Source organism: Arxiozyma heterogenica, assembly GCF_036370985.1.
Source record: "Arxiozyma heterogenica strain weizmannii chromosome Unknown scaffold_27, whole genome shotgun sequence".
NCBI classification, from domain to species: domain Eukaryota; kingdom Fungi; phylum Ascomycota; class Saccharomycetes; order Saccharomycetales; family Saccharomycetaceae; genus Arxiozyma; species Arxiozyma heterogenica.
The window spans coordinates 1,040,712-1,064,426 of record NW_027042680.1 but is presented as its reverse complement, the minus strand read 5'-3'; the positions used below and the strand labels follow the sequence as shown (position 1 = coordinate 1,064,426).

Here is a 23,715-nt window from a genome sequence, read left to right as displayed (position 1 = left end):
TATATGGAAATACATTGTAGCAAATAACTTCCTTCTACAGCTTGTACGTATTTTTAAATATTATAGTTTCTTGCAACACTTGAAGTATAATAGCCTTTTCAGAACTTATCTTTTTCATAAGATGAACAACAGCTCGAGGAATTGAGATATCGACAGATTTGCAAACTCCAAAATACAACAAGCGGCAAATACACAGGGAGAGAAATTGGAGAGAATAAAGAAAGAAAAAGAAAGAAAAGAAAGATATTGATTCCATGACTCAAAATTAAAACTTTAATAGGAAAAATACAAAACAAGACAAAACAAAACAAACGTTTTTGGGTGCAAGTCTATCTGAATATTTGTTTTATTTTATTGTTTTTTTCCCTTTGACAGGTGCTGGAACAATCGGGAAATCAAAAAAGAACAAAAAAACAAAGGAGAAAAGAAGGCAAATGGACAATAGAGGTCAGAAATGTTTTTTATATTATAAGCAGCACAATAGTTAGCCATCATTTTTTTTATGTATACCTTTGTTTCTTATTTGTAATGTTTTTCGTTTTTTTTCTTTTGTTATTTTTGCGGAGAGGAGAGGAACAATAACGGGACCGAGTGAAGAATTAACTGTGAAAAAACAAAGGAAAACAAAAAAAAACACTCTAATTGAATTATTGTGTTTCCAACATTCGCTCATCTGAAAAAAGAAAATAAGAAGAAAAAAAGCAAGCAAACAAGCAAAAAAAGAAAAAAGGAAGAAAAAAAAATGACTTAGAAGAGAAAAGAATATATGCTTTATCACATGTTTAACTCCGCGGGGTTTTATTTGATCCACACACAAATGTACTGAAGGGAAGACAATTTTTCAAAATTATGAAAAACTTGATACAGCTGTCGTTGAAGATGATAAACTTTCTTAATCTTTCGTATTGTCAAGTCATCTCCACCCTACATGGCTTAGATTCATTTAATGTAATCTTGTTGTTGCTATTGTATTATCTCTGTTTATTGCTTATTTCTTGATTAAAAATATTCATATTTCAATAAATTAAAGATTTTTTGTTTAACAATAATTCTTGCTTAGTTAACCTTATTGTATTAATTGATTTACTGGATTGACTTTCTCCACCTCCACTAAAATTCTAACTGATCTAGATGTTTATGAATGAATAGCATTTGTGCATCAACAAAGTGGTGGAAAAAACACAATAATAATGATAATATGTATACCTTTCTATTACTTATACACTATATATTTACCATTTTCTAAACGATGAAGAACCAACAGATGACATAATTGACGATGGCATTGAGTTTGAAAATATAGGTGAATTCATAGAAGACACACTATTAACGACTTGTAGATGATGATGAACAACCATTCTGCGTCTCCTTTGTCTTGAAAATTCACTAACTTTCATTCGGTCAGATGATTTATCTACCGTTTTCCTTGTTATTGTCTCATTTGATACTATAGACTTAATATCTCTGTCTGATACATCCTTATTATTCGTCTCCTCAGTTTCTTCTTCCTCCAATGTGAATAAATCTGTATCCTTACCTAAAGATATTGTAGGTAATGCAGGAGAGGGAGAAGAAGAGGATGAGGAAGAAGAAGAGAAGGAGGTTGATACGTTCATTTCATCATAATTCATGGTCGAGGAAGTTGTTGAAGATACGCTACTGTTAGAGTCCGATAGCATTTTTGTTAATAACGAACATACAGGTTTCTTTTCCATCTCCTTTGGTGATTCAGCAATACTTATCATCGACCTTGATATATGGTTCTCTGTAGACGCCACAACTGTATTTGTCTTTGAACCTATATTTGATATTCCACTCTCTTCTAATGAACTATACAACAATTCAGGTTCTGAATATTTATATGTAATCTCATCAAATGGATCCATGCACATTTCAATCTTTTGAAATCGTGGATCATTAAATAAATCATCCATATTATATCTTGTAGCAGCACAAGGATCTGCTAATCTCCATGCTATACGAGACATCTCCCTATCGTTGAACATTCTAGCAAACATATATTCTGGGCCCGGTCCAGGCTTGTAAATGCCCTTCTTACGAAACAATCTATTTTCATATTTAAAGTAACTTTCATACGCCAATTCATAGTCTCTAAACTTCGAATCTTTATCGCATGATTCAATAAAAGGTATAACATTATTAAGTAAGGTCATTAATATTATACCTAACGAATAAGTGTCGATTAAAAATGGATTGTATGAATTCTGTAACTCTTTCGAATAACTTTTCTTTGAATCCCACATCATCACTTCTGGAGGCGCATACGGTGGTGATCCAATCATACCACAGCACATTTTGATTCCACTCTCAGGATCCTTCGGATCGTTATATACCCACGAAGATATACCAAAATCTGTAATTTTACATATACCATTTTCACATAACAAAACATTCTCAGGTTTTAAATCTCTGTGTGAAATCCCATTATCATGCATGAATTTAACACCATTTGCAATTTGTTTAAATATACAGTATTTTTCAGAAACATCAACACTTTTCCAGCCTGTACGGGTCATCAAATGAAACAAATCATATTTAGCTAATTCCATGATATAGCCCCATCCTCGTACAGATTTCGTAGTAGTTGGTATTTTACATAACTGGTAAATCCCAATAATGTTCATACTACCATATCCTTTTATGGAATTCAGATGTCTTCCAATAATATATTCCTTGGAACATCTTTTATAATATTGTTCATCAGTCTCCTGGTAAATCAAATTTAATCTTTTGAATGCATAGTGCTTGGCCTTAACTCCTTTCGTGACCACTTTCGTAACATCTGCAGACCCACCACTACCAATACTTTTATTATCGTTCTCAAATTTAAAATTATCATATAATTGAATAGATTTCTGTTGAAATTCTTCTGGCAAATAATCGTTCGGACTTGCAATTGGCAATTGCAAGATTCTAATAGATTGGGAGCCCTCGTGCAGGTATAAACTTGGATCTCTTCTACTCAAGGATGAAGAATTAATCGAACCAAGACTGTTATACCCCATACTGAAATGTGAACTCAAATTCTTACTCATATAACTATAACTAGCACCACTGCTACTATTAATACTGGATGACATAACACCATATGGATTGTAGACCATTTTCCTTTCACTAACAGAATTATTTCTAGATTCATTCATCTTAGACCTTCTTGCTGAAGTAACAGAAGAACTTATAGGTTTTGGAGTGTTAGTCGGTATATTTTGAGTTTTTGATTCAGTATTGGACACAGCTGGAACTGTACTTCTCTTTTTCAACGTCTTGATTGGTTTAACATTTTTATTAACATCATTATGGTCGAAAGATTTTGAAGTTAATAGTTTCTTACCTAATGACTTAATAGTAGATACAGAAGAAAACGTAGATGCCTTTAAATTTGAATTGCTCTTATTCTTCTTCAACATTTTTTTGCTTCTATATGTCCCCAAGTAATCAACATATATATCCTGTACACAGACCAATATTTGGAATTTCTAAGTTGTTATTTCTTTCTCCTTAAAACTCTATAAACACACAGGAAAAAAAACTTATATATATGTGTATTAAAATTGGATAAATGATATTATTATAAAATAAAATATTTTCAAGTAGGTTAATTGAATAATTTTGACTAAGAACTCTTGATTATATATTATCACTAGTAATGACGATGTTCGCTTGCTTGCTTTTTTTCAGTTTCCTTTAATTAAAGAAAAATAATGAGGTAGTATAAAAATATGAGATTCATGAGTTATATATGTTTAAACTGATTGTGAGATAAAGACTTATTCTCTTGTACCGGTATTAGGTTTTTCGTGGCAGAAATATTTCCTTCTGAAGATGGGAGATTGTAAAGATATTTTATTTATGAATCTTTGTGAATCACTATTAAACAAAAGGAATATACATAAGAATAAAAAAAAGAAAAATTAGAGTTCAAGATCTAATTTATAGATTACCTCCCTTGCAATTGGATAACTGATAAGAAGAAGGAAAAAGTGACATGGGATATTAAATTTAATTTGAATGAGAGTTATGTTGTTCCTGTTTCTGCTTTCCCATGAAAATGTTTCATTGCGAGAACTGGGAATTAAAAGGAGATAAAATCGGAGAAAAGATACACCTGAAACGCAAATAGAAAAAAAAAAGTACAACGTGGGGTGGAAGATGGGGATATGCGGGGAATTAAGCGTCCACCCAGACATTGCCGCTTTTAACGTGTAAATAAAAATAAGAAAAAAAAAAAAAGAAAAAAAAAGTAACAATTACATTGCATTTCCCTATTGAGTAATTTAATAAAGGACAAACTAAACTAATCAGATTTGCCAAGATCTAATTTACGCTATGTCTTTGAAAATACAGGAATTGTAGGTTTTTGAAGGCGGAACTTCTGCACATATTTGTATGTTATGTGTGTGAGAGTTTTAAATGACTGTTGGCAGTGTTAAATATAGATTTCGTCCTTTACATCAGTGATAAACGGGTACCCACATCAGATACTATTTTATCAGGATTCTCATTTATCATAATGTTATTATCTTCACGTTTATTTTTACCTTGAAACATGTTATAAATATAACCTAACTTATTGAGTTCACTTGGTGAAATACTTGCTTTTGTTGTTTGTAACACCGCCAACAAATCCTCTCGAGTTATCACTTCCTCTTGACTGTCATTTACACTATTCTCTTGTTTTAGAATTCTGTTATCCTCTAGTCTCTCAGGGTCTAAATCATTCCTCTTTGAACTACAAAATTTGTTAAGATATTTATTGACCCTTTCTCTATTTTCTTTACTTTCTGTTTCATTAACAAGCAGAAACTTATGGAGCTTTGTAGAATCATCATTATTAGTAGTACTAGAAGTGTTTGATTCCAATTGATTATCCTTTTGTTTGTCCAATTTCCTATGGATACCCTTTAAGTTTGCATTATAACACAATGCTTGCAAATCAGCTCCTGAATAATTTTCAGTCAATGAAGCTATCTCTTTTAAATCATGTTCATTCTCTAAATGTATATTATGTTTCTTTACAATCTTAGTTAAGATATCTAACCTTTCTATTTCATTTGGAATATCGCATATAACACTCTTATCCAATCTTCCTGGCCTTAATAATGCTGGATCAATCAAATCAGGTCTGCTAGTTGCAGCAAGAACATAAACACCTTCCAATCCCTCTGCACCATCCATTTGTGTAAGCAGTTGATTGACAACTCGATCGGTAACACCCGTGGAATCATGTCCTCTCTTCGGTGCAATAGAATCAAATTCGTCAAAGAATAAAATACATGGTTTCACAGATTCTGCTCTTTCAAATAATTCTCTTATATTTTGTTCACTGGCACCAATATATTTGTTCAATACTTCTGGACCCTTCACAGATATGAAATTTAATCCACATTGTGAAGCCACTGCACTAGCGAGCAGCGTCTTTCCACAACCTGGATAACCGTATAGTAAGATACCTGATCTTAATCTCAGTGGGCAATTTTGAAAAATTGGTGAATATCTTGTAGGCCATTCTAGAGTCTCTAATAAAATTTTTTTAGCTTCGCTTAATCCTCCAATTTGATCCCATTTCATACCATTATTTTTATTCTGTAATTTCACGTTTTGTAGAGCCGACGGTACAAAATCCTTTAAAACCCTTTGGAAATCTAGATCAGATATTGTGGTACTGCCGTTTAATTTACATTCATAATATAATTTTATTACAAAATTAGATATATCTAATGGTGAATAGCCTTCTGTTTCCAAAGCTATATCGGAGAAAGTTATATTTGTCTCATCGCATGAAAGAATATCTGTAAACAATACACTATTTGCACTGAAATATTCAAAAAATTTTAATCTTTCTTCTTTGTTTGGAGGTTTTAACGTCCATATTTTATTAATGAAATGCTTATCAAATAATATGTTATTCAGACTATCTCTGCTATCTGCTACAAATATTATGTGAATACAATTATTAAATTTTTGATTAACTGCTTCCACAGTATTGATTAAATAATGTGTAATTTTATCAGATAAATTGGATTTATTTTGGGTTGAACTAGAATTTTCATTTGACTTGATTTGATTAAATATGAAATCGGCTTTATCTAGAATCCAAATTGAGGGTTTATATATATATCCCTGGTATACCTGTTGTTCGATAATAGTTTTTAACTTCTCCAGCGAAAAGCTGTTTATAAGTGTTTCACAGTTTAAATAATCTACTCGATATTTAGTTTGATAAAGGAGATTGTAATACAATTTTAATGCTGTTACAGTCTTGCCCATACCGGATTTACCACATAGAAGTGATCCACTAGATGTACTAAATGGGCAAGATAAATGGTTTATCATATCTGATATTATACTATTGGTATAACAATATGAGGGATCAGAAATTGATTCCAAGTTGGCAACATTTCTAGTTTTCTTGACTAATTTATGTATAAAATGATAACTTTTGATATTCTTGATGTCAACATATGGAATTTCTTTTTTTATAAAACTAATTTCCGCTGATAAGGATATATTGAATTGAAATTTTTCATCATTAATAGACATATTATTTGTTAAATATTGCATCTTTTTGACTAAATTTTCTAATTGTCTTTCATCTTGTTCTATATAATGAGTAATTGTTATATCTAAATGTTCAATATCTGTGAATATATCTACCCATGAATTATCTTTAAACAATTCTAACTGGAGAATATAACCATTATTTTTGTGTTTGAAACCAAGAACATCCCATAACCTTTTAGAAAAACAAATATGATTTTTCGGTAAATGTAAATCAGTTTTGTTCTCAATCTCAATAAAGATCTTATTCAATTTTAGTTGTAAGTTAGAAGAGTTTGCATTTTTTGTGACATCCTGTATGCTTATGGGATCACAACTTATTATTTTAATAAAACCAAACTTACTTTCAAAGTTTTCCCTATTAACAAATACTTTTAAACTATTTGGATTGTCATGCTCAATATTCCATGCCAAACTTCTTTCTATTGTGATTGATGTATCTGAGTTAAATGATTTTTTTTGTTTGTTACCATTCTTATATCTATTATTCCTGTTTTTGTTCACTTTTGGCTCTACAACAATCAAAGTCCCATTATCAAGTCTCCCAAACCCACTATTAGCAGGAATTATTTTATCCACTATAACTCTGGATATAATATTATTTATGGAACAAATTATTGGATTATTTAATGCCACAATTTTAACTTGATTCAATAATTCAGATTGTAAGAATTCTGCATTATTTTCTAATATCTCCCAATCATCACTATGGTACGGTTTGACATACACCTCGGATAATGCTACTCGTATGTTTTCGACCGGTAATCGACATACAGAAAATTTTATAATATCATTATGTCTTAAAGAGCCTAGCATATTGGCTAAAACAGGATTAATCTCAACACAATTTGAAGACGATGAGTAAAATCCATCCCATGACACAAACCAACGATCATTTATTTTGAAATAAAATTCTTGGATAGGTATATCACTGGAATAAATCTCAGTAGCCAATTCTGGAGGTAACCTTATAAAATTTCCCTTGATAGCATTATCAAATTTAATATTCAACTTAATGGGATTTCCATTCATCTGTTAATAAATACAACTAGCTGGTCTTGTAATACTATGAATAGGTCGATAACAAGATTCTATTTCTTCGACAAAAAATGGAGCAGACACTTTCACTATTGCACTTTAATCATGTATTCACAACACATTATACATCCACTTCATGACTTTTTTTGTCGACCCTGTCTTTTTTTTTTTTTGCCTCATCATATAGTCTAAAGGATCCTTTATTATTCCAAAGATAAATAATTATGGGGGGGCAAGAAAAGAAAAACTAATTGTAAAAAACAGAAAAAGATATGAAAGGGAAGAAAAAAAAAAGGCTTCACAGCATTTGATCTAAAAGAGGACAATGATTCTAAAAACAGTGTCACGTTCAATATTATCCATGAAAGAATCACCAATGTTTGTGGAGTTGATTCAACTACAATAAAACAAACGAGTATCTTCGAACATATCTTTAGGTACACAGAACGATTGCACAGTTTGGTTTGTGTCACTATATAAGGATATACATATTACATAATAAAGTATTAATCAGATCATAACAAACAAAATACATATAAAGATATAGAGAGATAGATACCAAATAGATTAATATTTTCTTTTCCTTTTTCTTTTTTTTCTTTTATTTTTTTGGATAGTTGTGATGGGTATACGATTTATTCTATGTTTTAATAAGCAAGGTGTTGTAAGGTTGGTACGGTGGTACACAGTAATAGATTCTGGGTATGTAACACAAGATTTTATTGCTCAAATATATAGACTAATTAGTAGCAGAGACCATAAACATCAAAGTAACTTTGTTGAATTTTCAGATACTACTAAGTTGGTATACAAAAGATATGCAGGGCTTTATTTTGTTATGGGTGTCGACATAGATGATGAAGAACCAATATATTTATCACATATTCATCTTTTTATCGAGGTGTTGGATAGTTTCTTTGGAAATGTCTGTGAGTTGGATATTGTATTTAATTTTTACAAAGTTTATATGGTTTTAGATGAGATGTTCCTTGCTGGTGAAATCCAAGAAGTTTCTAAAGATGTATTAAATGAGAGATTACAGATTTTAGATAGGTTACAATAAGTATGTTTGTTCTTCTTCATCATAATGATGATATAAGGAGAATTTTTTTTCTTTTAATGTTGGCGAATATAAGCATTTTATGAAAACAAAAAAGATGGGATGAGAATAGGAGCAAGGTCTATGAACTGTATCTTTATAGGACGCTTCATCTACAACAGCTTGTTGCAGTTGTGTAGATATATATATATATTCATGTGTTAATCTTTGTAGCTATGTGATTACATCCTGTATATTATTGTGTATAATTTCTACAGAAAGAGATGAAAGAGTCAACGATGAAATAGTTGTTACGAATTATTTACAAAGCTCTTAGTTCTCCGTAATAAAATTTTAGAAAAGATAAATTTTCATTTTCATAACCTAATATTTCTGTAGAATTTTTGTTATTTTTCTCTGGTGGTTTACCTGCGTGTAATAGGGTTTGTGTTTGGGCTACTTTCATATGTGAAAAATCTCATTTTGAAAAAATAGAAACAAAAAAGAAATATTTATAATTTATAAATTTCTAAGATGTTCAAGGTTATGTATTATCATTTTATTTAGATAGACCATTAAAATTCATTATCTACTTAAACTTTGCTCTACATACCCAGAAGTGGTCGCTTGGCTCGATCAATTAACTAATAAAGATTACTATATACTCATAGTAAGAGTTTCATCCCCCCCTCTTCTTTTCTATTATTATATCTAGAAGAAGAAACTGGATTTTGATAATGAATGGTACTCAATCCATTGAAACAGAAATTAGAGCTCTTATCAAACAATCTGCATTTAAACAATGTTATAAAAGAATAAACGAATTAAGATCAAGATATCCCAAATCTGCCTACTATGAAATACTGGAATTGTATGTGAAATATAAACATTTACCTCAACAATTCGATATTGACAAAATACTAATCAAACCATATGCAATAAATAAAACAGTAAGCAACAAAATTACTAATGATTTAAGAGCTTTAGATCTTTTGTATAGAATGTTGATAGAGATGAATTATCATGATTATGCGTTGAATGCTTTTGATTTAGCACATTCAAAATTTGGTGGATTAGAATTGGCGTATGAATATTTTGATAGAGCTCTACAATGTTTTGACTATCGTCGTTTAATTGAGGCTAGTGCTGCTTTATGTTCATATTCTAATCTTTTCCCATATAACAATAGTGGCAACACTGTTACTACCACTGGTACCAGTAAAAACTATGGTAGAATGTTTAATTTTTGGAATGCAATTGCTACTATTGCATACTTTAGATATCAGAAGAATAGAGTTACAGTTCAAGAATCTAAAATTTTACCAAGGCTTGCATTTGAGAGGTTGGAGAAGTTGAAACCATTAAAATCTGAACAAGAAACTATAATTTATTGCATGGTATGTGAGGAATTATATTCTGATAATGGAATTGATTCAAATATGATTTTAGGTGGATTGAAAGATTCTTTAAATTTATATATGAAACAATTTTTGATTAAACATGTAAAAGATCAACAATTGTTATTTGATGCATGTTTATCTTTACTTACTAAAATCGATGATTTTCAATTAATACAAAAATTGATTGATTCTGGATTTCAGTTGGGAAAAACTGAGCAAGAAATTTTAAATTTGATTGACCAAACTGTTGGCGATTCAAGAAATAGTAGACTATCCAGATTTGAAGTTGATCTTACATACAATAAGGCAGTATCTCAAGAATCGTTATCTTATTATCTAAAAAAATTCCATGATAAGTCATGTTGTGAAACAGACATTCAAAAATATAGAGAAAATATCAATGAAAAAACATTGGAGATAATTATGCATAACTTACCCAATGATTCTCCAATTCATGATTCCAATATTTTTAAGTTAAACTTAGTACCCAAAGAAGATAGTGTAATTTTATATCAACGTCACAAGAAATCATTAGATAAAAAATTAAAGACTGATTATTCAAGCAACTCTGTTTTTATCATGGATATAATTAATAGGAAAATTTTACCAAATAAAACATTGAAAGATAAATTATTGGCTATTACCATACTTGAGAATTATCAACAAAGAGATATACATAATTTTCAGACTGCACTTTTACTGATACAATTATATATGGATATAGGGTTACCAACATTAGCACATTTAGTATTTAAAGGGTTAAAAATAAAAAATGTTCAAGTTGATTCGATGGACTATGTTCTGTATACAAGGTTTGGTAGTATATTTCCTAATAAGCAGCATGAAATGATATCTAATGATTTGATTGAACATTTGAAGACGTATCAAAATATCAATGGGAAATTAAGTCAATTTGTCAGAATTGCATTAGAGAGACAGTCATATAGCAAGATTGAAGGGATGATTGATCTTCAAAATAAATTAGTCAAATCTATGACTCGTTGGATTTTGATGTGTGAACAATTGGAGATGGCGCGTCTATACAATGATAGGAAAAAACGTACCACTCTATTAATTCAATTCCATGAGGAATGGAATGATATGGTACACTGTGCTAAAATGAGTGGCAATGATGAAACAATCGAAATTTTCAGTGATAATAGAGACATGTCCTATATGCATGATCAGTACAATCTCTATTCAAAAATCAATGTGGAATGGTTATTAGTCAAAGTAATAAAGGAATTTATGTTAGAAAGTATTTCTAATGATAGTAATAAAGATATAATTCAAAGATTAGTAGATAAAATCGGAGATATTGAGGAGAATGAGTGTATGACTCCAATGGAGAAATGGTCTTATAAAGTAATTTCATCAATATATTACTCTGAAGAAGGAAATGAGATAGAAAATACAGAACGTATAAGAACATTACTGGAAAGACCACATGACTCGAAACAGGAAAACTGGTTACTCCTACATAATTATCTGACACATTTGAATACATTAAAAAGTATTGTAGGATTGAAAGGATGTCAATTATTAAAACCGATTATTCAAGGACAATTAACTGTCTTACGTAACTCGTGTGATGAGATATTTTTTAATTATCGTGATGCTATTAAGGATAGTCTATCGAAGATAGCTAAGGACAATTTATTAACTGAACTAGAATACCAACCCTTACAGGAGTCTATGTTCTTGGACGCTTTGTTATCTATTCAAAAATTTGTTAGAAATTTGTGAAATAGTAGCGTGTAATTTTGTACAGAATTGTCGATGAATAATACATGTGTATGTTAAAAATGTGTCTATATTTTAATAAGGAGACAAATAAGTGGAAAGGTAAAAACGTGAGAAAAAAAACATTCATTAACTGTAATTATACACAATGTTATATAAATACTCTATATAGATGTATGCATATGAGATGTATTTATATTTAAAAGAACAGTATACAAAAGAGATTTGAACCAATAGTAACAATATAAAGGTTGTGTTTATTGAGTATGTTTGTGTGCATATCAAGCTAGGTACTGTAAGGAGGAAAGAATAATGAAAGGTGTGTTAGGACGGTCAGATGAGAATAAATTGGATCAAAAGCAGATAGAGATCAATTCAGAGGAGAGTGGTCTAGAGAGTCTTCCACTGAAACCTCCTCTATCCAAAAGGAATTCTATGATTTACGATATCGACGAAAATGAACTTTCGTATAAAAGACAGTCTATTATGATAGTGGAGGATTATATTTTAAGCGATGATAAGTCAAGAAGATTCCATTCAAGGATAAGTATTACAGATTTCAAGAGACAGTTGCATAAGAAAAAGAGTCAGAGACAGATTATGCAATATAGGTCTCGGTATTGCGAACCAAGTAAAAATAGAATGGAGAGGGCAGAAGAAGATAATAAACCTTTGCAAGGGGATAGTAAATTGTTACAGTCATACCTTGTGGAAGATGAGATGAATACAAGTCTAGATTACGTAGTAGACACATTATCAAAGGAGAAAAATCAAAACACAAGTATATATTCCAATAGTGATATTATTATCCGATGTATCATGTGTAATAGGATTTTGTATGATTTAATACTTTATGAAAAAGCAGATAGATTGAAAGATTGTGTGTGTTCAAATTGTATCAAATCATACAATTCAATGATTGAAACTATAAACAATTATGAATATTTAAGTTCCCCAATATTAGATAATAGCATTATTCATAGTAATGATAGTAATAATAAACAAAAGGGGTTCTCCAATAAATTGAAACAAGCATTAAAGGATTTATTAAAGTAGGAATACTCATAAAAATATACGCATATATGTATATATATGATGGAAATGATAAAAGAAACAAAAGAAGAAAGGAGGGAGGAAATATTAAACTAGAATAAGTTAAGAATAACGATAATGAATTCCAAAATTTCATATATATATAGCAAGATAGCACGAGCATAGAATGCGTAATTAGCACAACTACAAAAGAATTTTTGTTTTGAGCTCCAATTTCCCTTCTCGATATTGATATAAAGAGTGACAAAAACCACGATGTTTGCTAATACTTTCTTTACGTCTAATTCAATTATAGTAGTTCAAATTAAAGTCTAATACTATTAGTATTAACTTCAGACAGTTGTTAACTATTAATTAAACCAATATTGGTGATTGCATTATAACCATATGTTATTCAATTAATGCAATCAAATATATATATATATATATGTATGCATTTACTTACATGAATATTTAGATTTACAGTTGTAGAAATATGCAGTTTAATCATAAGTACTTTTCTGATCTCTAGGATATACATGGTATAATATTATCTTGAAATACAATTAATAGATATCCAGATAATGCTCTTTCTCCACTTATCTCAGTTTTGTTTATAGACTGAAATATAGAATAGAGGGAAATTTTCAGAGAGATTAAAAAAAAGAAGAAGAAGAAGAAAAAAAAACAAAACTGGATAGATTAAAAATTTAACAAGCTGAACTGAACTATACACGCATCTATGTACATATTTGTATATACATGTGTGTGTATTATTGGAAGTAATCTCAATTCCTCTATTTCTGTCTATTGTCTATTGACAAGAAAAAAAAGATTAACTTCTACATAGTATTGAATTTGTAAATAATACATAACATTTTTTGAAGCGAATACTGTTTAATTATTTAGCATGGACACGTTATTCAATAGTACAAAGACTAACCCAAGAGGTATTCCAGAAGCGCCTTTTGTAGAAGACATTTCTGTATTATTTAAGGGCACTGGCAAAAATGACAACGATTTCCAATTGATCTTTAATAGATTCCAGGAAAGGTTACAAAAATACAAGTTTATGCAAGAGTCAAAACAAGTCACTTTAAAGCAACTGAATACAAGAATTCCTGAGATTTCTCAATCTTTGAAAATTTGTCAACTTATAAAACAGCAACAACAGGGAGATAAGGAGAAGGAGGAAGAAGACGACAAGATGTTGTTTAATTACTCTTTGAATGATACGCTATATACTAAAGCTACAGTTAAACCAAGTGAAGTGAAGAATGTGGGGCTATGGCTTGGTGCAGATATCATGTTGGAGTATCCATTGAATGAAGCAATTGAGCTGTTAGAAAATAAATTGAACGATTCAAACGTCGGTCTAAAAGAGTGTAAAGAAGATCTTGAATTTTTAAGAGAAAATATTACCACAATGGAAGTCATGTGTGCTAGATTGTATAATTGGGATGTTGAACAGCGTAGAAACAACAAATAAAGAATAAATATATGTAGTATATACTCTTGTGAAATATTAAATGATGGTAATATATAGCATTAAGAGTTGTGTTTAGAGTTGTGATCTCTCTATAAAGAAAAATAAATAGATAGAAATGAAAAAAAAATCGTAGTCATGGCAACAGCACATTTTCCTAGAGTGGTAACTATTACCAAGAAAAGAAACTTTCCGTTTTTGTATTATATATATATTTTTTTGTTGGTTCGATTCCCTCGAGGAAGAATTTTTTGTTTTGGTAGAGAAATAATTTCCACAAAGGGCTAACAAACGGTTCGATGGAAAGATTCGATAAGAAAGGGTTATCTATCCGTTTAAATAAGCAGATATGCATGTACATATAAACTATACAGATAGATACACACGTAAGTGTATGCATGCATATGTACGTTTCAACTGGTTAAGAAAGTTTATACACTGTGGGAAAAGGAAAATAAATAAATAAATAAATAAAACAAAATAACAACATGAGCAGCAGTACACGCTATTTTGAATCATTACCATTAAAGTTGAAAAACTTTTTTCAACGATATCCTCCAGGTAGAAGCAAATATTTGACTCATCCAACAGACATCACTTCCCCAAAGGCAAACCCCTTCTTATCAAATAGGAATCCTGTGACGGGTAAGTTCAGAGATCCTGTCTATTCTCGTCGTAGAATGTCAGACATCGTTAAATTGGCTAAAAGATACGGTATCGAGGATCTATTACCTGCTTGGCAACCTGTAAAACTGTTCCATATGGAGAAGTACGAAAGAAAACGTTTTATGAAGGGTGTATTGTGGCCAAAATTACATAAACATGAACGTGAACCACGTACCATAAAAACTGATGAAGAGATCGATTCAATTTTGTCTAAAGCTAGAACAAAATCAAAGGGTAAGAAAAAGAATAAAACAAATGCAAAAACAAGGACTTGGATTTAATTGTGTGTTATTCTTTATAAATATAGCTGTATCATTTAGTCCCATACTTGCAATTTTTATTATTTCTATCTAGTTATTTATTCTTTACTTGTATATACGAATATAATATCTCTTTATATATATTGAGAGAAAAAAAGAAAAAGAGATGAATTGATAGATAAATAAATAAATGATTTATTTGTTGATAATGCCAGAGAGGTGTGTTTAAAATAATGATTTGATTTGGGTGAGTTACTTTCTTTATTGTTTTTTTTTTGCTATGTTCTATTTTGTTTTGTTATTTTATTTTATTTTATGATCTTTGTGCTCTCATTGGTGCTATCCTTCTTTGTCTTTGCCTTGCATTAGGTTGTTGTGAATCCAGATTGTCAGTATCATTATCATTATATCTACCACGTTTATGACCTGTAGATACTTGATTCACTTTCCCTTCTTTTTTCAATTGATTCAACTCTTTATTGTCCATAGATGCCAATATCGTATCTATATTTAGAGAATCAGGTAAAATAATCTGTCTAATTGTGTTTCCACGTATATTAATATACTGTAAGTTTACTGCATTATCTTTGACATGAAATGAAAAGGTCGAAGCTGCAGAGGATGTACTAGCATGATTTACTGCATACCCACTCCTTCTAGATGGTCCATCTTTTAATTGTACATTATTTAAAATTACATTCATTTGTGGTGTCACTTGCGATATCGTACCAAATACAGTTTGGCCATTTTTTAATTCAACTGTAACTTGTTCATTCTTTAATTTCTTCAAAAAATTCACTAATTTCATACTTGTTTGTTTTTAGTTGATTACTGAAAATTTACAGATAGTAGTTAATATAGGATGTTATTAGTTTATTTGTTTGTTTATTTTGCTTAGTACTGTTCACGTCTACACTTTGATACCAATGCACATATGTATGTGCTTCTATATGTGTATATGTGCTTTTATGTGTATATGTTGTGTTTGTCTGTGTTTTCATTATTATGTGACTTTGGAAAAGTTTGAAAATTTTTCTGTGGATTATATTCCTAAATTGTAACACCGACATCGCCTCCCTCCCAATCGAAAGCATTGAGCAAATCAACATCTACAAGTTGTGCAAGAAGGAATCTACCAGAGTTAGGTATGTAAGTTGATAAGAGGTTGATTGTTCTGCAAATATAGTGATTAGTATATATAGATGAACAAGATACTTAACCACATTGAGACACTTTAATAAGATTACATACATAAACGCACCAGCACATATTTTTTTTATAGGTAACACAAAGACTATTTGGCATTATACACATATCCGCATAAATAGAACTTAATATAATATGACAGGCCCAGATGAATGGTTAGAAACAGTAAAAAAATGTCAATCTCTGACAGAATCTGAAATGAAACAGTTATGTGAAATGGTGAAGGAGTTACTGATGGAAGAGAGCAACATTCAGCCAGTGATGACACCCGTGACTGTCTGTGGTGATATCCATGGTCAGTTTCATGATCTATTGGAATTATTTAGAACCAGTGGTGGATTTCCCGATCAAGTTAATTATGTCTTTTTAGGTGATTATGTAGATAGAGGGTTTTACTCATTGGAAACATTCACTTTATTGATGTGTCTTAAAGTGAAATATCCAGATAGAATAACTTTAGTGCGTGGGAATCATGAGTCTCGACAGATTACTCAAGTTTATGGGTTCTACGAGGAATGTCTAAATAAGTATGGGTCAACTACAGTTTGGAAATATTGTTGTCAGGTGTTTGACTTCTTGACTTTAGCTGCTATCATTGACGGTAAAATACTTTGTGTCCATGGTGGTTTATCCCCTGAAATTAGAATGTTAGATCAAATCAGAGTATTGTCTCGTGCACAAGAAGTTCCACATGAAGGTGGGTTTTCTGATCTTTTATGGAGTGATCCAGATAACGTAGAAGCATGGCAAGTTAGTCCCCGTGGTGCTGGTTGGTTATTCGGGTCTAAGGTGGCACGTGAATTCAATCATGTTAACGGTTTGAATCTGATTGCAAGAGCACATCAGCTAGTTATGGAAGGTTTTAAATATCATTTCCCAGAGAAAGATGTAGTAACAGTCTGGTCTGCGCCAAACTATTGTTATAGATGTGGGAATGTGGCCAGTGTGATGAAAGTAGAAGAAGACTTAGAACCAACTTTTAAAATATTTTCTGCTGTTCCAGATGATTATTTACAACAAGATGTTAATGGAGTTGCTACATCCACTACTTCAGGTATTAATGGGAACCAAAGAGCCGGTTATTTCCTATGAGTTCACCAATAAAATATTATATACATGAAATGTTAATGTTAATAATACATTGATAAGAACTCGTTGCTTCGTTATCCACTTATCTTCTTTTTTTCTGTTTTTTTGTGTTATCCTCGATTATTATCAATTGCATTAATGATTACTAATGATTACTAATGATTAATTCACTTCTTCCCTCACTTTTCTTCTCTTTATCTCTCCTTTCCTCCTGTTTTAGCAAGATATTAGAAAATGTATATATATATAATGTAGTTTTACACGTACATATAGTAAATAAATTTTAATTGTATCTCTAATGTATATTTAAAATAACATATGTTTAATCTTCTCTGTGATGTTTATTTATTGAAGGGTGTGTGTCTTAGAGATCTGTAGAATATTGATAGCGGCTCTGTTTAGAGAAAACGCGAAACAAAATAAAACAAAACAAAACAAAACAAAAGTAGAGGGAGAGGCAACAAGAACTTTTAGTTAATGTACCAATGTACAAGAGGCAATGTACAGATTCATATCACTTTGCTTATTATATCTACACTATATCCAACTTTCAATTGCACATAAATACGCACAACGAGATATATATATATATATATATATATATAAATGATGTTGTTAAGGTCCTTAAATTTGTTTGTTGTTATTGCAACCTTTTTCATTACTTTAACTCTAGGATCTGATATAAAAGTTTTATTACAACCAAACAGACCACCAAGTAAGCCTATTCCAGGTAATTCGCCTATTGAAGTATGTGATATAACCACATCGCAAGCGTTAATAATAGAAAATATCGATTTGACACCTAATCCACCTGCTAGAGGCTCGGAATTGATCTTGGAAGCATCTGGTGTATTATTGGATTCGGTTTTAGAAGGCAGTTATGTTGATATCGAAGTGAAGTTAGGTTACATAAAATTAGTTACACAGAGATTTGACTTATGTGATATTTTAAGACAAGAACAAAGTAAGAGTGTCCATAGTAAGCATATGATGGAAATGAAACATGAAAAGGATGAGAATCCAATAGTGTGCCCTGTCTCAAAGGGACCACATAAGATAGTTAAGACAGTAAAAATACCCAAAGAAGTTCCTGTGGGTCGTTACACTTTTATAGCAAGGGCTTACACACAAGACAACTCATTATTAACATGTCTTACTGGTGATTTTCTTATTTCGATGAATTGAATGTATATATATTTATTTTTTTTATCTGTATTTTTGACAACTATTATCACTATCATTATTTTTTGATCCTCTTTACATCATTTTAAGTTATATTAAAGCACTATTAATTAATATCAGTTGGTCAATATTAAAATTGTTACGAATTATTTTTCTTTCTGTATTGCTTTGTTCACTACTATGCTAATCTAAATTGTTGCTATCACTATATGTATTCCAAAACTGGTCTTATCTATTAACTATTATCTGATATATACATATGTATAGAATTATTGGATCTATTTTAATTATTGTTTAACAAAGTTTAGGTCATGTTGTTGAATTACATCTAGAACAATAGAAAATTCAATGTTGCGACTTGTTTCACAGTCTCAGCATCATATTTTATGGCGCTACCAGTTTACATTCCCAGTCTCGTTTTCCACAAATCTGCAGAATTATTGGTGTATGGGTGTATACAGTCACGTGTTCAGTAAAAAAAATAAATCTAAGAATTTAAGTTAAGTAAATAAAAACAAGAAAAAAAAAAGAAAGAGGGATTAGAAGAACTAACAAAGTTATGAAAGATCGAGGGAATAGAAGCTACATTAAGCGTACTACAAGGGCGTGCTAGTTGTTCTTCTTTTTTATCACCTTCATTAAGTTGAAGGGTTGTGGAAGAAAATAACAAGACCAAATAGAAAGAGAAAATAAAAAAGCGGACAAAGAAGTCGGTATAAATATATATCCATTGAAAGAATTTTTTGAGACATGAGTGGTAGACCAACAACATATAGACTTCCACCCTTACCTCGTTTAAGAGTTAAAAAACCCGTTATTAGACAAGAGATGAATAGATGTTTGGTGTTGATGTCAAATTTACTGCAGTGTTGGTCTTCAAATGGTCAAGATAGTGCAGTGTGTGAACAATTGGTCCGTGAATTTAAACAATGCAGTATGAATCAAGGACTGGCGATGAATGGAGGTAAGGGTAAGAAAGAAGTGAAAAAGAAAAAAGAAGTTAGATCAAATATCAATTATCATGCAGCCAGATTGTATAATATGATAAATGGGAAACCTCATGACTGAAACATATAATTTTTTTTTTTTTATTTTCTAATTCTTAAACTTTTCAAGTATCTCCCATACATCTCTCAATATTTTTATAAACGAATATTTAATATTCTTTTTGAACTCTTGTATATATACACATATACATACATATGCATATATAAAAAATGTATGTAATACTCCCATTGATTTGATATTGTTACTAATGCTAGTATATGGTTTTTTTATCTCGTTTTGTTTTATTTTGTTTTAACATTCCTGTTTTTGTATCTTTTGAAATGTAAAATCTATACAAAACTTGTTGAGATGCAAATACATACATACACGTATATATGGATGTGGGTTCTCTCCTCTCTTTCTTCAGCTACAATATTATCCTTTGTTTTTATGAATTTTTATTCTTCCCGCTCTTTCCTTAGAATCATCAATTAAGTACCAGCCAGGTAAATATTTGTCATTTAATGCTATTAAATCAGCATCATCAGTCTCCCATCTTTTTGAATTGGATTGAGTTGAAGTTCTTATTGAATTATTTAACTCATATTGGAAGGGGAAATTGTTAATGGTATCATTCAAATCTTTATCATAATTTTGATTACTATTACTTTGTTTTTTCAGGTATGGATTTGGTATGGTATTGTTAATCCCTCCTAATGAAGTATACCCATACCTATATAATGGACATATAGGTTCACCTGAGTACAGTAAGAAACTCCATATATTAGCTAGATCCCATTCTAATAGCGGCTGTAATCTAATAAACTGTGGCCAATTGGAATCCGTCATCTGTACAGTTTTCAACATATCTCCATGTGGATCACTGTGTCTTACCCCAATAATAATCGCTTTTGTCATAGGATTCAAATCCAGGTATTTTTGAAACTCTGTCGCCATATCATTACTGCAACCACTGAATTGTTTATCCTCATACAACGATAAATGATATCTTTGCGTTGTCATTGTTATAAATGATTCCAAGGCAGGGAAGGTCTCATTTGAATTAATGAAAACCGTTGGCAATTTTTTTAACGGAAAACTATGGAATTTTGGCTCATATTGTGACGTGCATATTTGAATCATATAATATTCCCACAAAGCACTTAAATATAATAATAATAATACTTGGCAATCTTTACCACCATTGTATGCAAATGAAATCTCATTGTTTAATGGATTCCAATAGGGAAAAATATCGTTTAAGAAATAATGACGCGTTCTTAACACTGCCCTTTGTGTTTCTTTGGTTATCTCTGTTGCATTTAATTGAAGTCGAAGGAATGAACTCGTTATATTATAACACACTTCTGCGACTTCACCTAATGACATTGTGATTCTAATTATTGGGGTTTCTTTTTATTTATATTCTTTTTATTATTTGTTGGTATTCTGTGATAGTTACTTTCTTTCAACTATATCAAAACTCAAATCTAATTGGAAGAAAGTGTTAATATCTCTGGCTAGTTATAATAATTCTCTAACGTTATTTTTTTTATTTTTGTATAGCTGTGTAATTTTTTAGTCTAGTGCATAGTATTTGAAAGGCAAATTTTCACTTTTTCCTAAAAAAAACTTTTTTTATTCTCTATTTCGAATACCTCGACACAGATGGAATGTGCTAGATGAGGTGTTGATGATGAAATGAAAAATAAGCCTTACTATCATAATTAGTAATCAACACCCACTGTTATCATATAAATAAAATTTCTACCATAGGATTATATATCACCAATATTTTTTGTTATAACCGATTGTACCAACGAAAAAGTCAGAGAAAAAAACAATTAATTGATAGCGCATTCGATGTTTTATCAGATCATTATCGTCTGTCATATCTATTTGATAATGAATCATTGACCTATGGAACAAGTATGTAGACAACTAAAATAGGTTGGAAGAAGCAAAAAAGGGTATTGTAGTTGTTTATCTATGAAATGTTTACTTATTCACTTATTTATTTGTGTGTTTGTTGTTCTATAAACAAGAAATATTTATATTAATCTGAGTGAAAGAATAAATCAAATGTTATGTTCCTATTGTACGTATCCAGCATATTAGATGTATTTAGATCGATCGACCTGTGCATAGTATGTTGGAGTTGGTTTTGTTTAATTGTCACTATACGGAACAGGGTACCAATTGACGTTTCAGTCTTTGTGAACGGTTTTCTAATTCAATAATAGAATTATCTATATCTTTGGACCACAAAACATCCATTGTAATACTATCTTCTTTTAATTTATTATAATCCTCAGAATCCATTATATCATCATTTAAGGATCTCATAGTGGTGATAATCTTGTTTAAATGGTCTAAGGTAGTCAAATCACCTTGGATCCCATTATTTTGCATCTCAATCAAATAATTACGGATCTGTGCAATATCTTTGTAATTAATCCAATTCAATTCAATCAATAAATTATAAAAATCTACTGTTCCAAAATATAAATACATGGTGATATCTGGATATGTCTTTATTTGATTGTAGATATACATTGTTAACTGATACCTTCTTTCAACTGGTAAATGCCATTGGGTCTCATTTGTCAATAATTCTAATACTATACAAGGCATTGTGATCTCATATGGTTCGGGAATCTTTGTAAAATCTTTAGTACTTTCTTGGTCAATATGTTTGATTGTCTCTTCAGGAGTCAATTTTAATAATTTTTCCCTTTGTCCTTTATCTCTATTTATATATGTTGTTAACAACAATTCAAAATACTTCCACATATCATAATCGCTTTTAATAACATTTTGATTAAGGTAGGACAAGTAGGGACTCAAGGTACGTTTTAGTTCTGATTTATACATCTCCTCACGGATAATTCTTTTTTTATCAGTTTCCGTTAATTTTATATTTCTTTTGAAGTTCCTATTAAGAGAATTTTTAAGGTTGTTCTCTGTTGTTGATTCTAAAGTTTTCTTCTTTATTTGAGATAATTCATGTTCAATTCCATCTAAAAATTTAAAAATTGGTAACTCGAATTCAGGTTGCAATTTTGAATTTGGCTCAAATCCGTTATTATTAGATTGTAATGTTTTACTACGATTTTCATTACTATTCTCCTTACTAGTTAATTTATCTACAAATGACCTCATATCAGTCTTCTTTATATTAGATTTGGAAAAATTCGATATTAATGAATTAATCTTGGAATCTTGGAAATCGAATGGTTCCTGGTTCATTTCATCATGAAATATTTTCAAATCATCGTATTTACCAAAAGATACAGTTAAATCATCACTAGATCTATGAAAATTATTATTGTTATTTGGTATTAGTTTAATATTATTAATGCTGTAATGCTGTCTCTCCCCCGTTGATTGGTCTATGTGGACAGGTTCATTATTGGAACGATAACTAGTGGTAGTGTTAGGTTCTTTTTGTTTCTCTTCTCTCTTTAGTTCCATACTCTCAAACACTTTATTAAATAGCATTCGCTCCTGAATACTCCCATTATCATTATTCTTATGTTTATTATCTTGAGTTCTGGTAGTTTCCGGATCATGGGTAGTGTTTTCTTGTAAGGACGGTCCCTCACTGATCTTTGATTTCTTTAGAAGATTCATCTTATTTGTGGTTAAGTGAATACAACGAACATGCCGTATATATAGCATGCGAGGTTTAATGACATTATAATGCTTTAAGAACATTACTATTTCGCTTGTGTGTCAACTAGTTGCAATATCACTTAATATATATTTTTATTATAAATTATCTAATTCTTATAAGTGATACACAATTCACTTCTATGAAACATGGATATGCAATTCTCCTTTGTAGATTACTTGCTAAGAGAAGAGTTTCCATTGGTTGTTTCAACTTTAACACTCTTCTATTTTTTTTATTACTATTTAACGATTTTTCCTGTTTAATGAAATTTCTAGAATTAATTATAGGTACTTTGAGATATTGGCAATTCAATAGTCCCTAGTGTAGGACTA

At 30.4% G+C, this 23,715-nt stretch overlaps 13 protein-coding genes across 13 annotated transcripts; 8 read left to right on the top strand and 5 right to left on the bottom strand.

Moving 5' to 3' along the window:
* Window positions 1-1,232: 1,232 nt before the first annotated feature.
* PWA37_003562 (uncharacterized protein) lies at window positions 1,233-3,428 on the bottom strand (the record flags this gene model as incomplete). The annotated part of the gene is made up of 1 exon (XM_064860085.1): window positions 1,233-3,428. The coding sequence occupies one exon, from the start codon at window positions 3,426-3,428 to the stop codon at window positions 1,233-1,235; it is 2,196 nt and encodes a 731-aa protein (XP_064713458.1).
* A 1,039-nt stretch (window positions 3,429-4,467) lies between these two features.
* On the bottom strand, window positions 4,468-7,611 carry PEX1 (AAA family ATPase peroxin 1; the record flags this gene model as incomplete). Its single annotated transcript, XM_064860084.1, has 1 exon — window positions 4,468-7,611. The coding sequence occupies one exon, from the start codon at window positions 7,609-7,611 to the stop codon at window positions 4,468-4,470; it is 3,144 nt and encodes a 1,047-aa protein (XP_064713457.1).
* A 628-nt stretch (window positions 7,612-8,239) lies between these two features.
* Window positions 8,240-8,680, top strand: APS2 (Aps2p; the record flags this gene model as incomplete). The annotated part of the gene is made up of 1 exon (XM_064860083.1): window positions 8,240-8,680. One exon carries the CDS (start codon window positions 8,240-8,242, stop codon window positions 8,678-8,680), a length of 441 nt encoding a protein of 146 aa, XP_064713456.1.
* A 713-nt stretch (window positions 8,681-9,393) lies between these two features.
* On the top strand, window positions 9,394-11,802 carry MDM20 (Mdm20p; the record flags this gene model as incomplete). Its single annotated transcript, XM_064860082.1, has 1 exon — window positions 9,394-11,802. The coding sequence occupies one exon, from the start codon at window positions 9,394-9,396 to the stop codon at window positions 11,800-11,802; it is 2,409 nt and encodes an 802-aa protein (XP_064713455.1).
* A 309-nt stretch (window positions 11,803-12,111) lies between these two features.
* On the top strand, window positions 12,112-12,855 carry PWA37_003558 (uncharacterized protein; the record flags this gene model as incomplete). The annotated part of the gene is made up of 1 exon (XM_064860081.1): window positions 12,112-12,855. The coding sequence occupies one exon, from the start codon at window positions 12,112-12,114 to the stop codon at window positions 12,853-12,855; it is 744 nt and encodes a 247-aa protein (XP_064713454.1).
* An 886-nt stretch (window positions 12,856-13,741) lies between these two features.
* On the top strand, window positions 13,742-14,320 carry PAC10 (tubulin-binding prefolding complex subunit PAC10; the record flags this gene model as incomplete). The annotated part of the gene is made up of 1 exon (XM_064860080.1): window positions 13,742-14,320. One exon carries the CDS (start codon window positions 13,742-13,744, stop codon window positions 14,318-14,320), a length of 579 nt encoding a protein of 192 aa, XP_064713453.1.
* A 485-nt stretch (window positions 14,321-14,805) lies between these two features.
* MRPL25 (mitochondrial 54S ribosomal protein mL59 MRPL25) lies at window positions 14,806-15,264 on the top strand (the record flags this gene model as incomplete). The annotated part of the gene is made up of 1 exon (XM_064860079.1): window positions 14,806-15,264. The coding sequence occupies one exon, from the start codon at window positions 14,806-14,808 to the stop codon at window positions 15,262-15,264; it is 459 nt and encodes a 152-aa protein (XP_064713452.1).
* Window positions 15,265-15,556: 292 nt separating this feature from the next.
* On the bottom strand, window positions 15,557-16,051 carry SMD1 (mRNA splicing protein SMD1; the record flags this gene model as incomplete). Its single annotated transcript, XM_064860078.1, has 1 exon — window positions 15,557-16,051. One exon carries the CDS (start codon window positions 16,049-16,051, stop codon window positions 15,557-15,559), a length of 495 nt encoding a protein of 164 aa, XP_064713451.1.
* Window positions 16,052-16,584: 533 nt separating this feature from the next.
* SIT4 (type 2A-related serine/threonine-protein phosphatase SIT4) lies at window positions 16,585-17,541 on the top strand (the record flags this gene model as incomplete). Its single annotated transcript, XM_064860077.1, has 1 exon — window positions 16,585-17,541. One exon carries the CDS (start codon window positions 16,585-16,587, stop codon window positions 17,539-17,541), a length of 957 nt encoding a protein of 318 aa, XP_064713450.1.
* Window positions 17,542-18,144: 603 nt separating this feature from the next.
* Window positions 18,145-18,723, top strand: NPC2 (sterol transporter; the record flags this gene model as incomplete). The annotated part of the gene is made up of 1 exon (XM_064860076.1): window positions 18,145-18,723. The coding sequence occupies one exon, from the start codon at window positions 18,145-18,147 to the stop codon at window positions 18,721-18,723; it is 579 nt and encodes a 192-aa protein (XP_064713449.1).
* Window positions 18,724-19,470: 747 nt separating this feature from the next.
* On the top strand, window positions 19,471-19,788 carry MRP10 (mitochondrial 37S ribosomal protein mS37 MRP10; the record flags this gene model as incomplete). The annotated part of the gene is made up of 1 exon (XM_064860075.1): window positions 19,471-19,788. One exon carries the CDS (start codon window positions 19,471-19,473, stop codon window positions 19,786-19,788), a length of 318 nt encoding a protein of 105 aa, XP_064713448.1.
* Window positions 19,789-20,142: 354 nt separating this feature from the next.
* Window positions 20,143-21,096, bottom strand: FAD1 (FMN adenylyltransferase; the record flags this gene model as incomplete). The annotated part of the gene is made up of 1 exon (XM_064860074.1): window positions 20,143-21,096. The coding sequence occupies one exon, from the start codon at window positions 21,094-21,096 to the stop codon at window positions 20,143-20,145; it is 954 nt and encodes a 317-aa protein (XP_064713447.1).
* Window positions 21,097-21,885: 789 nt separating this feature from the next.
* Window positions 21,886-23,424, bottom strand: MTF2 (Mtf2p; the record flags this gene model as incomplete). The annotated part of the gene is made up of 1 exon (XM_064860073.1): window positions 21,886-23,424. The coding sequence occupies one exon, from the start codon at window positions 23,422-23,424 to the stop codon at window positions 21,886-21,888; it is 1,539 nt and encodes a 512-aa protein (XP_064713446.1).
* Window positions 23,425-23,715: the final 291 nt, after the last annotated feature.